Source organism: Macaca fascicularis, chromosome 18, assembly GCF_037993035.2.
Source record: "Macaca fascicularis isolate 582-1 chromosome 18, T2T-MFA8v1.1".
In the NCBI taxonomy this organism is placed as follows: Eukaryota; Metazoa; Chordata; class Mammalia; order Primates; family Cercopithecidae; genus Macaca; species Macaca fascicularis.
The window spans coordinates 63,492,834-63,507,875 of NC_088392.1; the positions used below are offsets into that span (position 1 = coordinate 63,492,834).

The window sequence follows — 15,042 nt, forward strand, 5'->3', positions numbered from 1 at the left end:
AATACTTTATACTAGTTTTTAACACTTACTATTTCATCATCCTATGTTTGAAGTCACTGGAATTCCAAATGTATTAATGTTTCCCTGTAGCTTGACTCAAGGATACTTCCTTGCATCCGTATCTTTAAATGTGAACATATATTTTATATGAACACCCAAAAACAATGGACTAACTAACATCTTCAAAGCAAAAAGACAAAAACAGTCAACCTATAATTCTAATCTCAATCTTGACATTGTCTATAAAATAATCTAAAATCATCTAGAAATTATTAGAAATAGTAACAAGGCTGTTGGGTATATGATTTTTTTTAAGTCCTGAATTTCTCTATGCTAATAAAAGAAAAGGCAGTTACCAAAATACAATACCAACAAAAAAGATAAGGTATCTAGGAATAAACCTAACAGATAAATGCAACAAATCGTGCAGAATCTGTATAAATAAAATTATACTACTTTATTGAAAGATATTTAAAAGGGTATATATAATGAAGATATAAATCATGTTCATAGAAGGATCCAAATTATAATAAATCAGCTGGAAGACAGTGTGCCTATGGACTCAGGCCATGCCAATTCAAATTCTAACAGATTACTGGTGGAATTTAACAAGTTGATTGTTAAATTTATAGGGAAGAGCAAAAGCTCAAGTAGAGCCAAGGAAATCAAGAGAGGGGAAAGGGAGTATGAAAGTGGAGGAAGAAAAGGAAATAAAAGAGAAGGAGAAGTAGGTAGAAAATATGCATTACCAAATATAAAACTTCTTTTGAAATTATAGTAAACTAACTGTATGCTATCGGAAATTTTAAAATTAGCCAATAAAAGAAAATAGAGATAAAAAATAACTTGATTAGAGGCATTTACAAAAAAGAAAGATAAAGAGAAGACCCATATGTATATGACATAGGAGACATTACAGATCACTGAGGAAGGACAAATTGTTCAATAATGCTGCTGGAACGAGTGGTTTCCTATATGGGGAAAAGTGAATTAGGATCCCTAAACCTCCAAACCATAGGAAAAAACAAAAACCAAATTTTAACTCCTGAAGACAAAAAGATATTCAAATAGGCTGAGCATGATGGCTCACACCTGTAATCCCAGCACTCTGGGAGGATGAGGCAGAAGGATCACTTGAGGCTACCAGTTCGAGACCAGCCTGGACAACAAAGCAAGACCCCCATCTCTACAAAAAAATTTTAAAACTAGCCGACTGTTGTGGCGTGTACCTGTTGTCTTAGCTACTCTGGAGGCTTGTTTGAGCCCAGGAAATTGAGGTTGCAGTGAGGCACAATAGTGCCACTCAATGTACACCAGCCTAGGTGACAGAGATCATTTCTCAAAAAAAAAAAAAATTTAATATGAAACTTCAAACCTTTTAGAAGACAATATAGGAGACTATCTTTGTGATCTCCAGAAGGATCTCTTAAAGAAGGCATAAGTATTAATCATAAAAGAAACTGCCAAATTCAACAACTTTAAAATTAAGAATTTCTGCTCATCAAAATAAACCGTAAAAGAAAGTAAATTGCAAAACACTAACTCTAGTAGATATTTGTAACATAAAAAAGTATAAAGAATTACAAAAGGACTTCTGCTTCTGTTACAGACCATTACTCATATCAGACAATTGTTTTGAGGACAAGAAACTAATAAAGCCAGAACAATTTTAAGTTTATTTGAAGGCATCAGAGCTGCCAAGGGAGCCAGGTCTTGAGGGACGACAGCCCTGAGAGAAGAGAACCTCACTGAAGTAACCCCAATTTTCTCCATGTTGTTTTTCCTCTGGGCACATGCTGATTCTTGATGTGGAACAAGACACTAAGAAGCCAGAGACAGCAGCTGATAAGAGGCAGAAAAGCCAACAGAGCATTAGGCAATCTCATGAGGAGAGAGAGACAGGAAGTTGAGGTCCAAGGCTTCCAGAACTTGAGGGATGAATGGACCATGATCCTACAAATAAGTGAGGCATTTACCAATTTTTTTCATACAGATCTGACACTTAATTAAATATTACCAAGTGCAGCAAAGAAACAGGATTAAAAAGGCAGATAACAGAAACAGAGTCACAGGTAACCCGGACATTGGAAATATTAAGCATTTGACTTTAAAATAACCACAAGTGGCAGGGTGTGGCGGCTCAAGTCTATAATCCCAGTGCTTTGGAAGGCTGAGTCAGGAGGATCACTCAAGACCTGTAGTTCAAGACCGGCCTGGGAGACATAGCAAGACCCTACCTCTATGAAAACTAAAAAAAAAAAAAAAGTTAGCTAGGCATGGTAGCATGTGCCTGTAGTCCCAGCTACTTGGGAGGCTGAGGCAGGAGCATCACTGGCGCCTAGGAGTTCAAGGCTGCAGTGAGCTATGATTGTGCCACTGTACTTCAACCTGGGCAAAAGAGCAAGACTGTCTCAAAAAAAAAAAAAAAGCGGAAAACAGAGAAACGACAACAACCAAAGAAAACCACACATGCACACAATAAAATAACTACAATTAACTGTTCAAGAACATAGAGGCAAAAATAGATAATTATACCATAGGACAATAATCCATTAAAAAAGAAATAATGGTCATGGATTCTAGTAATACCACAATAGCTTGATCAATAACAATTACAAAATAACAGTTTTTAAAAGACAATCATTTGGAGACTTAATAAAAGCAGGCAGAAAATAGAGGTCAGTCAACCCTTGGATGCTGGGAACAATAATGGGTAAAATTTGTGAGTTTATGTCTTTTGGTCTAAAAGTACTCCCTAGTCTATGCAGCCACATGACTAGTGGCTTGAGATGTCCTGATAACAGAGCTTCAAATACATAATATAAAAATCGACAGAACTAAAGGAAAAACAAACAAAGAAAAAAAAAGTCAGAATTGGAGATTTTAATACCCACTCTAAATAAGTGATAGAAACAGTCTGAAAAATAAAACCAAAAAATAAAAGCCCAGGATATAGAAGATGTGAACACTGTCACCCACCTTCACCAAACTGATGTAGACAACAAAAAACTACTTCCCCAAACTGAATAATATATATTTTCTCCCAAGTGTTCACGAGATAGTAATCAAAATTAGACACACTGAGGAGTCTCAATAAATTTAATAAAATTGAAATTATATGTTCAAGAATATGTTCTCTGATCACAAAACTACATTAGAAAACAAACAAAATATTCCAGAAAAGCACCAAATAGTTGTACCAGTAAATTAAAAAAAGAAAACTATCTTGACATGAATGGAACGCCAAAAAAAAAAAAAAAAAAAATCCTGTTATCAGTTGGGTGCTAAATCAGTATTTAGGGAGAAATTGATAGGATTTTTTGTTGTTGTTGTTGTTTTTATCTTGTAGCCTCAGCTCAAATGAAGAAATGTATAATTTTAAATGCTTACATTAATAATAATAATAATAATGATAAATGTTTACATTAGAAAACAAGCCAGGCTTGGTGACTCATGCCTATAATCCCAGCACTTTGGGAGGCCAAGGCGGGAGGACTGCTTGGGCCCAAGAGTTCAAGACCAGCATGGGCAACATAGTGAAACCTCATCGTTACAAAAAAATAAAAATTAAAAAAATTAGCTGGGCATGGTGATGCGCACCTGTAGTCCCAGCTGTTCATGTGGCTGAGCCGGGAAGATGGCTTGAGCCCAGGAGTTTGAGGTGACAGTAGCCATGATTGTGCTACTGCAGTCTAATCTGGGCAACAGAGTGAGACTCCGTCTCAACAACAAGAAAATTAACAAAACTGATAAAAGCCTACTAATAAAAAGAGGGAGACTACATATTTTATAGACATTAAAAGGATAAAGAAATAAAATTAACAATTTCATGCCTGAAAAAGTCAACTACAAAAATAAAATCCTTGAAAAATGCATACACTAGACTACCATTAAAGCATCTATACACATTCCTAAGAAAAGTATTAGGAACAATTTCTTGCTGATAAATCTGAAAATCAAGATGAAATGTACAAAAACTTTAAAAAAAATACAACTTCATGAAACTGGCATTAAGATGAAATAGAAAATCTAAATACCTCTCTATCTATCAATGAAAATGACTTTGTCGAAAAACATTCTCCCAAAGAAAACAACAGGCCTATCTAGTTTCAATGGTAAATTCATTCATACATTCAAGGAAGAAATCATGTCAATTCTACACAAAAGCTCAAAACAAAGGAGGGGGAAGGACTTTATTACTCATTTTTTTTAAGCTAATATAATCACAGATACCAAATCCTGGCAAACACACTGTAAGAACAAAAAACTATAGACCAAATCCCTCATGAATATCAACACAAAACCCTTACAAAACATTAATCAATGCAGCAATAAAAGAAAAGGCTAATACCCCAGGAATGCAAGAACATTCAAAAATTTAAAAATCAGTGTAATTCACAATCCTAGAATAATAAGAAAAATCAATGACCACCTTAAATAGATGCAGAAAAAGCTCACGACAAAAGCACTCAGTTTAAAAACAGGCAATAGGGAAGACTATACTTTCGGGGATCATTTCTACAGTTCTTTACCAGAGAAGTTTCTCTGAACATGTAGAGCGCTGTGTCTTAAAAAAAAAAAAAAAAAAAAAAGGCTGGGCACGGTGGCTCAGGCCTATAATCCCAGCACTTTGGGAGGACGAGGCAGGCAGATCACCTGAGGTCAGGAGTTCGAGACCAGCCTGACCAACATGGAGAAACCCCGTTGTCTCTACTAAAAATACAAAATTAGCTGCGCATGGTGGCACATACCTGTAATCCTAGCTACTCGGGGGGCTCAGACAGGAGAATCGCTTGAACCCAGGAGGTGGAGGTTGCGGTGAGCCCAAGATCATGCCATTGCACTCCGGCCTGGGCAACAAGAGGAAAACTTCGTCTCAAAAAAAAAAAAGGCAATAGGCTGGGCATGGTGGCTCATGCCTGTAATCCCAGCAGTTTGGGAGGCTGAGGTGGGAGGATCTCATGAGGCCAGGAGTTCAAGAACAGCCTGAGAAACATAGTGAAATCCCTTGTCTCTACAAAACATGGAAATTAAAAAAAAAAATTACTTGGGCATGGTAATGTACACCTGTAGTCCTAGCTACTTGAGAGCCTGAGGCAGGTGGGTCACTTAAGCTCAGGAGTCTGAGGATGCAGTGAGCTAGGACTGCACCTCTGCACCCCAGCCTAGGCAACAGAGCAAGACCTTGTTTCTTAAAATAAAACAAAAACAGGCCAGGCACAGTGGCTCACGCCTGTAATCCCAACACTTTGGGAGGCCGAGAAGGGCGGATCACAAGGTCAGGAGATCAAGACCATCCTGGCTAACATGGTGAAAACCCGTCTCTACTAAAAATACAAAAACAAAATTAGCCGAGTGTGGTGGCAGGTGCCTGTAGTTCCAGCTGCTCGGGAGGCTGAGGCGGCAGAATGGCGCGAACCCGGGAGGCAGAGCTTGCAGTGAGCCAAGATCCTGCCACTGAACTCCAGCCTGGCAGCCTGGGCAACAGAGCGAGACTCCGTCTCCAAATAAATAAATAAATACATAAACAAACAAATAAAACAACAGTCAAAATATTTGAACAGATATTTCACAAAAGAAGTTGCATAAATGGGCAGTGAGGACATGCAACATGCAACATCATTAGTCACTAAGGAAATGCAAATTAAAGTCACAATGAGCTACAACTACATACCAAACCAGAATGGCTAAAATTGAGGGGGGCAGAGACAAAGTAAAACTGCAGTATGAATTGTTAGCAAGGATGTGAAGCAACTAGAACAAAATCTCATACTTTGTTGGTGGGAATGGAAAAATGGTATAACCATTTAGGAAAATAGTGTGGTGGCTTCTCAGAGTTAAACATATGCTTATATACCTACCATATGACTCAGCAATTCTGTTCCTATGTATTTATACCAAAGAAAATCTATGTCCATACAAAGATACAGACACAAGTGTTCCCAGCAAGCTTTATCATTACCAAAAACTGTAAAAAACCCAAATATCCATCCACAGATAAAGTGAAAATTCAGTGCAAACAAAAGCAATATACCTCTATAATATTACTCAGCAATAAAAAATGCAACTATTGATACATACAACATGTTGTATATCTAACACATTATGCTAGCAAAAGAAGCCAGACACAAGAATATGAACTGTATGATGTGTGAAAATTGATGATATGAATTGGGTCACCCATGTCATACCCAACTAAAACAGAGTAGAGAAGCAGGGGGGGAAAGCAAGCAGGGCACAAAACATTGCTCTAGAAATGTAATTCTCTGTGAGTCCAGCTGCTGAAACTGCCTGTTGTAACCTGAGACCAGTTTAATCTACAACTGCTGAGACAACTTGTTGCAACCCAGAACTATTTTTCCTGCCACCTTCACATGTCAATCAGAGCTGACCAGCTTCCCAGAACCTTAACAGTGCCAATGAATTTTCTCAAAGAGCAATTCATGTCATGTCTCTTTTTTAACCTCCAGCCTTCTCTTTGTTCTTCGGACATACCAGAGACTATCTGGTCTGTGTGTATGCTTTGAACTGCAATTCTTTCTTCCCAAATAAAATGTTAAATTTAGAGATTCACTTCTACATTTTTTTTTAAAAATGAGACAAGAGACTCGCTCTGTCTCCCAGGCTGGAGTGCAGTGGCACAATCTCAGCTCACTGCAATCTCCCAGGGTTCAACTGATTCTCCTGTCTCAGCATCCCAAGTAGCTGAGACTACAGACGTGCACCACCATACCCTGCTAATTTTTGTATTGTTAGTAGAGACAGAGTTTCCCCATGTTAGCCAGGCTGGTCTCGAACTCCTGACATCAAGTGATCCACCTGCCTCGGCCTCCCAAAGTGCTGGGATTACAGGCATGAGCCACTGTGCCCAGCCTACCTCTACATTTTTAATTTGACTTTGACAGATGCCACTTACGCAAAACTCTAGAAGGACAAATCCAAATCCAATCTACAATGATAGAAAGCAGATCAACGGTTGTCCAGAATCTGAGGTGTAATGTGGGGACCGGGTGATAAGGAATGCAAAGGAACCTTTTTGGGGTACTGAAAATATTCCATGTATCCTGACAGTGATAGTTGGTACATGGGTTTAGCTTTATGTCGCGTCATTAAACTGGAGTATGATGATGACTGCCTAGATTACTGTCTTCCAGAATACCCAAACTTCAAACTATAAAGGGAAAAAACAACAAATCCCATGCAAACTTTTTCGTTTTCTCAATCTCATCTCCCCCTCCCCACCCCACCCCACCCCGTGCCTCAAGGCTTGCTATAGGCAAAAAGAGATGGGGGAAAAAAAAAAAAAACCTGCAGAAAACAGAGACAGGGCAGACCCAGTGGTGGGCATAACACTAAATACATCCCAAGTCAGGAAATGCTAAAAAGGTGTTCCCATAAATCAAAGGTTTAACAAGACAATGATGGGGCAACATTTTAAAAAAGTGTAATACAGAAAGTGTTGATTTCACAGCCAGCCAAGCTGTTCTTCAAGTATCAAAGACACTGAAAAATAGTTTTAACATACAACAATTTAGGACAGGGGTCCCCAGAAACTGGACTGCACAGGAAGAGGTGAGAGGTGCACAAGCGAGCATTACTGCCTGAGCTCCACCTCCTGTCAGATCAGCGGTAGCATTAGATTCTCATAGGAGCACAAACCCTACTGTGAACTGCACATTTGAGAGATCTAGGTTGTGCACTCCTTATGAGAATCTAATACCTGATGATCTGAAGTGGAATAGTTTCATCTTGAAACTATCCCCTCCCCCTCAATCCTGGTCTGTGGAAAAATTGACTTCCATGAAATCAGTCCCTGGTGCCAAAAACGTTAGGGACTAACGACTTAGGGAATTCTACACCCATGAGCCTTTTCTGAGGAATTTACCAGCAGATAAACTTCATTCAAGTTCAACCAAGAGATGACAGAACATGTCAGAAAAAAAGACTGAAGGTGAACATTTTAATATATGTATATAAAAGTAGACCTACAAATAAAATGTACACAGGGATGAGGAAGGAAGATTAAGGTACAAATTTTATACAAATGTTATATTAAAATATATATAAATTATGCAATTAAAATATATATATTTAATATATACATATATATAATATATATTATATATATTTAAGATCCAAGTGTTTGCCAGATAAACAATTTGGAAATATTTTCCTTGTGGCATGTTTATTCATTTCCTTGACAGTGTCTTTCACAGAACAAAAGTTTTTTAATTTTCTGAATTCCAGTTCATTAATTTTTCCTCTTGTAGATCGCTCTTTTCATGTGTTATCTAAGAAATGTGTGTAACCCAAGGTTACAAAGATTTTCTCCTATGCTTTGTTTCAGAAGATCTCCAGTTTCAGGCTTGCCCTTTCTCTTAATCGTCATCCTTTAATTCCCATCTATTACCTGTATAAAAACTATTGTGTACATGTTCTATTTTCTCTGCTTTCCCCCACTTTAACTGCATAATTTCTATATATACAAATGTTATATTTGTGTATATATAAATATATTTTTAATATAAATATTCATCTAAAAACATATTATACAAATATATATACACATGTTATGTTTGTATATATTTTTTCACATATTTGTATATATAAAAATGCAAAAAGGAATGTATATAAAAATTTGCTTTATATATTTGTATATATAAAATATATATACAATATATATTTTTATTGTATAAAATTGTATATATTGTATATAAATATATATACAAATATAACATTTGTATAACATTTGTTTATACATATATAAACTCTTAAAAACTCTTGATCATAAGAAACCAACATAAGAAACAAAAACGGGCCAAAAATTTAAACACACACTTCACCAAAGATATATAAATAACAAATAAGCACAAAAACAGATGATCAACATCTTTAGCCATTAGAAAAATGCAAACTAAAACCACAATAATAACCACTTATACACCTATTAAAATGGATTTTAAAAAATCAAAAGAACTGAGAATTACCAACTGCTCACAAAGTTGGACAGGAACTGCAACACTCATCATCAATGACAGAAATGCAAAATGACACAGTCATTTTGATAAAGAATTTGGTAATTTCCTTACCAAAGTTTACACTTATCTAATGACTCATCAGTCATATTTCTAGATAGCAAAAGCATATGTTCACGCAAAATTCTGTACGTGAAGCTATTATATTATCATCAGAAAAACTGGAAACCACCCAAATGTCCATCAATAGCAAAAAAGATCAAATTTAATTTCATAAAATAAAATGCTTCTCGGCAATGCAAAAAAACCATCGTCTAATATTCAAAATGACACAGATGATCTAAAAAAACATGCTGAGTTAAAAAGTCTGATGCAAAAGGGTACATGATAACGTAAAACTCCATTTATGTGAAGTTCAAGAATAGACAAAAATGATCTATCATGATGGACATAAGAACAGTAGCTGCCAGAGGCAAGGGATAAGGGTAATTGATTTCAAAGGTGCATAAAGGTGATGAATATGTTCAGTATCTTGATCGGCATGATGATTACACAGGTATATATATTTGACAAAATTCACTGAGCTATACATTTAATAGTTGTGCACTTTATTGTTTATAAATTATACTCAATAAAATGCTGTTAGCTTTGTAAAAAGGCATCAGTATATCTATTTTATTAAGGTATTATCCTGTCATCTCTCCTTTTTTAAAAAATATTACTTCCTTAAACCAAATTTAACTATTTATTTTCTTACCGGAAGCATGATGTTCCATTCTCTTTTATTTTATTTTTCTGAGTAGGAGATGCTTGAAGCGACAGAATTTTATTTCCAGGCAGAGTAATTTGCTTTAGAATGGAAGCTATAAAAACAAAACAAGAAAAAAATAGAATACAAAAAAAGCAATCATGTCATATTAGGAAAAATCCAGGACAACAGTTTTTAATATATATAGAATAATCAAAGAAAATTCCAAGTTTCCTTAGAACTATGCTTAAATTCAAACATGACAATGAATTTATTCCCTGAATAAGAAATAATCGTATAAAATAAGAATCTTTCCATTTCTTTTTAGATAGTCTATGGAATTAGCAGTATTACAAAAATATCATGAAGTAAAAGCACCTGAAACATGTTAATAATACACTGCTTCTATTGGTGTATTTTTAAAATACATAAAGCTCTACCTGACATTGGTAAGACTGATTTCCCAGTCTACCTGACTTGGGTAAGACTGATTTCCACACATATGTATGGATGTACATGCATACAAGTATGTATGTAGAGAAAGAACTACATTTTAAGAAGAAATATTCTATAGCAAATTTTATAAGTTAAATAAGTCCTTATTTACTAATAGATTGTTTTATCAAATTACAGAATACCATGAATAGTTGTTTTTTTTAATTCCAAAACAACAGATAACCCTAAAAAGTTTACATGTGTGTAAAAAGAAATGTAATCATAGCTGGGCGCAGTGGCTCACGCCTGTAATCCCAGCACTTTGGGAGGCCAAGGTTGGTGGATCGACCACTTGAGATCAGGAGTTTGAGACCAGCTTGGCCAACCTGGTAAAACCCAGTCTCTACTAAAACTACAAAAATTAGCCAGCTGTGGTGGTGCACGCATGTAATCCCAGCTACTCAGGAGGCTGAGAACACGAGAACTGATTAAACCTGGGAGGTAGAGGTTCACTGAGCTGAGATTGTGCCACTGTACTCCAGCCTGGGCAACAGAGCAAGACTCTGTCTGGGGAGAGAAATCTAATCATTATCTTTCTGTTTTCTTTCAATAGGTGCCAACTTTAAAAGACCAAGCCTGTCTTCACTTAACATAGCAACAAAAATGTTATACAAAACCCCTCTACGTTCTAACCCAGCGTGATGGGACTAAGATGGACCAGCATCTACCTGGAGGAAACTGACTGGTAGGTATTACGGTATTCACTGGCATCGTCTTCTGTCCACATTTCTGAATGGTCAATGTTGAGGAATGTGAAAGTGTGGTCACTTGCTTTTCATTGCCTCCTGAAGGCTGCTGAACTACCTGAAACAATGAGAACTATCAATATAGTCGTTCAACTTAAGGCTTTAGAAAATGATAAGATTTCAGGTTTAAACAACAGACTGTGTTCACCCAGCCATAAATATACCTTTATCTTAACATAACAAGAATGCCTACTTTAAATTTGTACGAAGCAAAATTATCCTGTTCAAAAGTAAAAAACATTACTATTTCACATACATTATTTTTAAAATGGAATTTAAAATTTTATTTCACCATGCTCAATTTAAATCTCCCTATAAATCTATTTCCAATTGTTAATTACAGTGAAAAATTTAAAGCACATATAAAAATAGACAGGATAAAACAAAACCACCTATATCATTACCCAGCTTCAACAATGATTAATTCTTGATCAATCTTGTTTCCATCTACACCCCTATCCACTTCCCTGCCACTCTTAATTATTTTAAGGCAAATCTCAGATATATCGCTTTATCCATAAATATTTCCAAATATATCTTTAAAAGATAAGGACTTTTTATGTGCCATTTTAACAAAGTATTTTCTTTTCTTTTCTTTTTTTTTTTTTTTAAGAGAGAATATTGCTCTGTCACCCAGGCTGCAGTGCAGTGGCACCACCTTGGCTCACTGCAAACCTCTGCCTCCCAGGTTCAAGTGATTCTCATGCCTCAGCCTCCTGAGTAGCTGGGATTACAGGCATGCGCCACCATGCCTGGCTAATTTTTGTATTTTTAGTAGAGACTAGGTTTCACTATGTTAGCCAGGCTGGTCTCGAACTCCTGACCTCAAGTGATCCGCCCACCTCAGCCTCCCAAAGTGCTGGGATTACACCTGTAATCCCAGCGGGGATCACACAGGGCGTGTGAGCCAGCGCACCCAGACTAAATTATTTTCTTAAACCATCGCTTGAAAGCAGGAGGCGGAGGCTGCAGTGAGCCGAGATTGCACCACTGCACTCCAGCCTGGGTGACAGAGTGAGACGCTGTTTTTTTAAGACAAAACAAAACAGGTAGGAAAACAGTCATCATGTATTTGAGCCAGCTATTGATAGTGAACTTAGACTCATATATGGCAAATATAAATGTGCCATGGTCTTGCCAAAAGAGTTCTAAACAGAATTTTTGAAGTTCAATTTATTCAACTTATGTGTATTACTTTAAAAAAGTAACAAGAAACACAACATGTCCTGGTAAGTAATCATACAGTAACTAATGTCCCTAGAGAAGAAATATTAGTCAGAATAATTCAATTGCCTTTATTCTTTGAGAACAGACAAGAACTCTTTTAAAAATGATACATTTCAATGAAGCTGAGATCATATTCATGTACTGTAGTTCTAAGGATCAGGCTTAAATTATACAAAGTAATATACAGGTACCATTTTATGCATTCAGACTGAAACTCAAGAGAAACACTCCCAGCTTATTTTCTGGTTATCTGCTCTGTCCTTCTTGATGCTCCTTATTAGGTATTCCAGTCAGTATTTTAATTACGAAAGACAGTAATATTCAAAAATTGTTTAGCAGTGTGAAAGTTGTCAGAATCAAAATGAAGTCACTTGTATTTGAAAGAAAACAAAAAACAAAACTCTAACAAATAGAGCTAGGGAAGGAAGACTAAAAAGAGAGGGTTCTCATGCTTGTATGCCTAATCACAAAAACTATCCCAATAGACCGCCAAAACCACAACCTTGCACAAAGGCCATAGCAACGGTACACAAAAAATACTTCTGCAAGGACATCATCTGCTCAGCAACTGCCTATTTAAACCTGGACTGGTGTCACCCTTGTTACTGAGCTTTGTAGTCAAGGATAATAATTTCAAAACAACTATGTAATTCTTCTCATTTTTCCTTTTAAAATCTGTCCTCCTTTACTCAGGAAGACTGCTTGAGGCCAGGATTTTGAGACTTGACTGGGCAATATAGCAAGACCCTGTCTCTAACCAAAATAAAAAGTTTTTAATTAGCCAGGCATGATGGCATGCACCTGTAGTCCTAGCTACTCAGGAGGCTGAGGAAGGAGGATTGCTTGAGCCCAGGAGATGGAGGCTGCAGTGAGCCACGATGGCACCACTGCACTTCAGGCTAGGCAACAAAATGAAACCCTGAGTCTTTAAAAATTAAAAATTAAAAAAAACCTTTGTCTTCCTTTATCTCCCTGAATACACACAGTTTACTTACAGTACCTGTATTCCAACTGCAATGCTCCATTTCCAATTACATATCCTATTCTTTTAAAGAATCTCTTTGTTATTTAGGCTGACACCAGTTAGTGTTCATATCATTGTTGATGGGGACACAAAAATATAACACAAAGTTTTGAGTTGGGACTTAACAACCTTCTATCCCCATCACTTCTCATCTTAATGACTCTAACACCTGGGACAATATATGTGTCTAGTCTAACAAAAATATGGGAGGCATACTCCTGAACATCTGCTAGGAAAAACAAAATGAGTGATAATGTAAGAGAATTCATTAATGTTCTTTCAAAGAAAGTACCACACAAAACCACGGTACTAAGCAGATCATTTCAGCTCAGGAGTTCGAGACCAGCCTGGGCAACATGGCGAAACCCTGTCTCTACTAAAAACACAAGAAAATTAGCTGGGTGTGATGGCCTGCTCCTGCAGTCCCAGCTAGTCAGGAGGCTGAGGTGGCAAGATCATCTGAGCCCGGAAAGTCAAGACTGCAGTGAGCCATGATCATGCACTCTAACCTGGGTGACAGAAGTGAGACATTGTCTCAAACACACACACACACACACACACACACACACACACACACACAAATGAGGAACATTAAAAAGGAATTTTTAAATCTATGATTATTAAAAGAAATGTATGTATTCTTCAGACCATATGGAGTTAGATTAACCCCAGATTTGATCCAGTGCAGCAATTCTTATATTTTAAATGATTATTTGCTATATTTCTTATAAGCTGCATGGAATGTTATTTTATAGCAACATGAGTGTTTTTCTCCTCACTTAGAACTAGGATTAAATTGGACTATGGTTTATAATGGATTCAATGATGATATTCCTTAATTAACTTTCAAACTCGAGTAATATTAATTTTCTAACTTAGTTTGTTTGAAAGAATGCCCTAGTTCAATCCTCTCTATGGCATTACCATATAGAATGGTTTATGTTGTTTTGCTCCAGGTAAATCTGTTGTGAAATAAATTACAATCCATCTTCAGTGTCTGGCCACTTGGGCTCTTGCCACTTTAAACAGGTAGGTGTAAATACTAACATCAAATTTACTGGCTAAACTTGAAACAAAGGACAAACAAGAAAGTAGAATTCACAGGGAAAATTAAATTATTAAAAATGAAGGTAGGGTAGGAAGTAAAAAAAACCCTAAAATTTACCATCAGATTTTTTTGCATTATTTCTTTATTGAAATGATTTATAATGTATAACAAGTCAAACCTACAAACAAAAATGCTATCAAGATACTATCATGAGACAGCTCCTGCTTCAGGACATTCCAGAAACCGAGAAGTTCTAAGAGCACCATACCGTAATGGAGAGATCATCTGGGTTCTAGTCTGAGATGCATTACTTGACTGTTTTTTGTTTTGTTTTGCTTTTGTTTTTTTGAGACGGAGTTTTGCTATTGTCACCCAGGCTGGAGTGCTGTGGCACGATCTCGGTTCACTGCAACCTCTGCCTCCCGGGTTCAAGTTGTTCTCCTTCCTCAGCCTCCCAAGTAGCTGGGATTACAGGTGCCCGCCACCACACTCGGCTAATTTTTGTATTTTTAGTAGAGATGGGGCTTCACCGTGTTGGGCAGGCTGGTCTCAAACTCCTGACCTCAGGTGATCTGCCCACCTTGGCCTCCCAAAGTGCTGAGATTATAGGCATGAGCTGCCATGCCCGGCCACTTGACTGTTACTGGATGAGTCGGCTCAGAATTTCTGGATTCTTAGTTTTCTCCCAACCTTTTTATCATAAAATTATTTTAAAATCCATAGCACATAATGACATGATTTTAAAACTATGTAGCTATAAAGTATTATTTCACCCTAGG

The 15,042-nt window shown here is 36.7% G+C and overlaps 1 protein-coding gene across 5 annotated transcripts in view; it reads right to left on the bottom strand.

The window, feature by feature from the left end:
- The window catches only part of TAF4B (TATA-box binding protein associated factor 4b), a 164,133-nt gene that overhangs the window by 92,014 nt on the left and 57,077 nt on the right, over positions 1-15,042 (bottom strand). For all 5 annotated transcript variants that reach the window (XM_065533972.2, XM_045378313.3, XM_045378311.3 and 2 more), the window contains 2 exons: positions 10,887-11,022; positions 9,733-9,838 (listed from right to left, as the gene is read on the bottom strand). In XM_065533972.2, the coding sequence (XP_065390044.1) occupies positions 9,733-9,838; positions 10,887-11,022 (242 nt within the window). The remainder of the gene's footprint in view (positions 1-9,732; positions 9,839-10,886; positions 11,023-15,042) is intronic.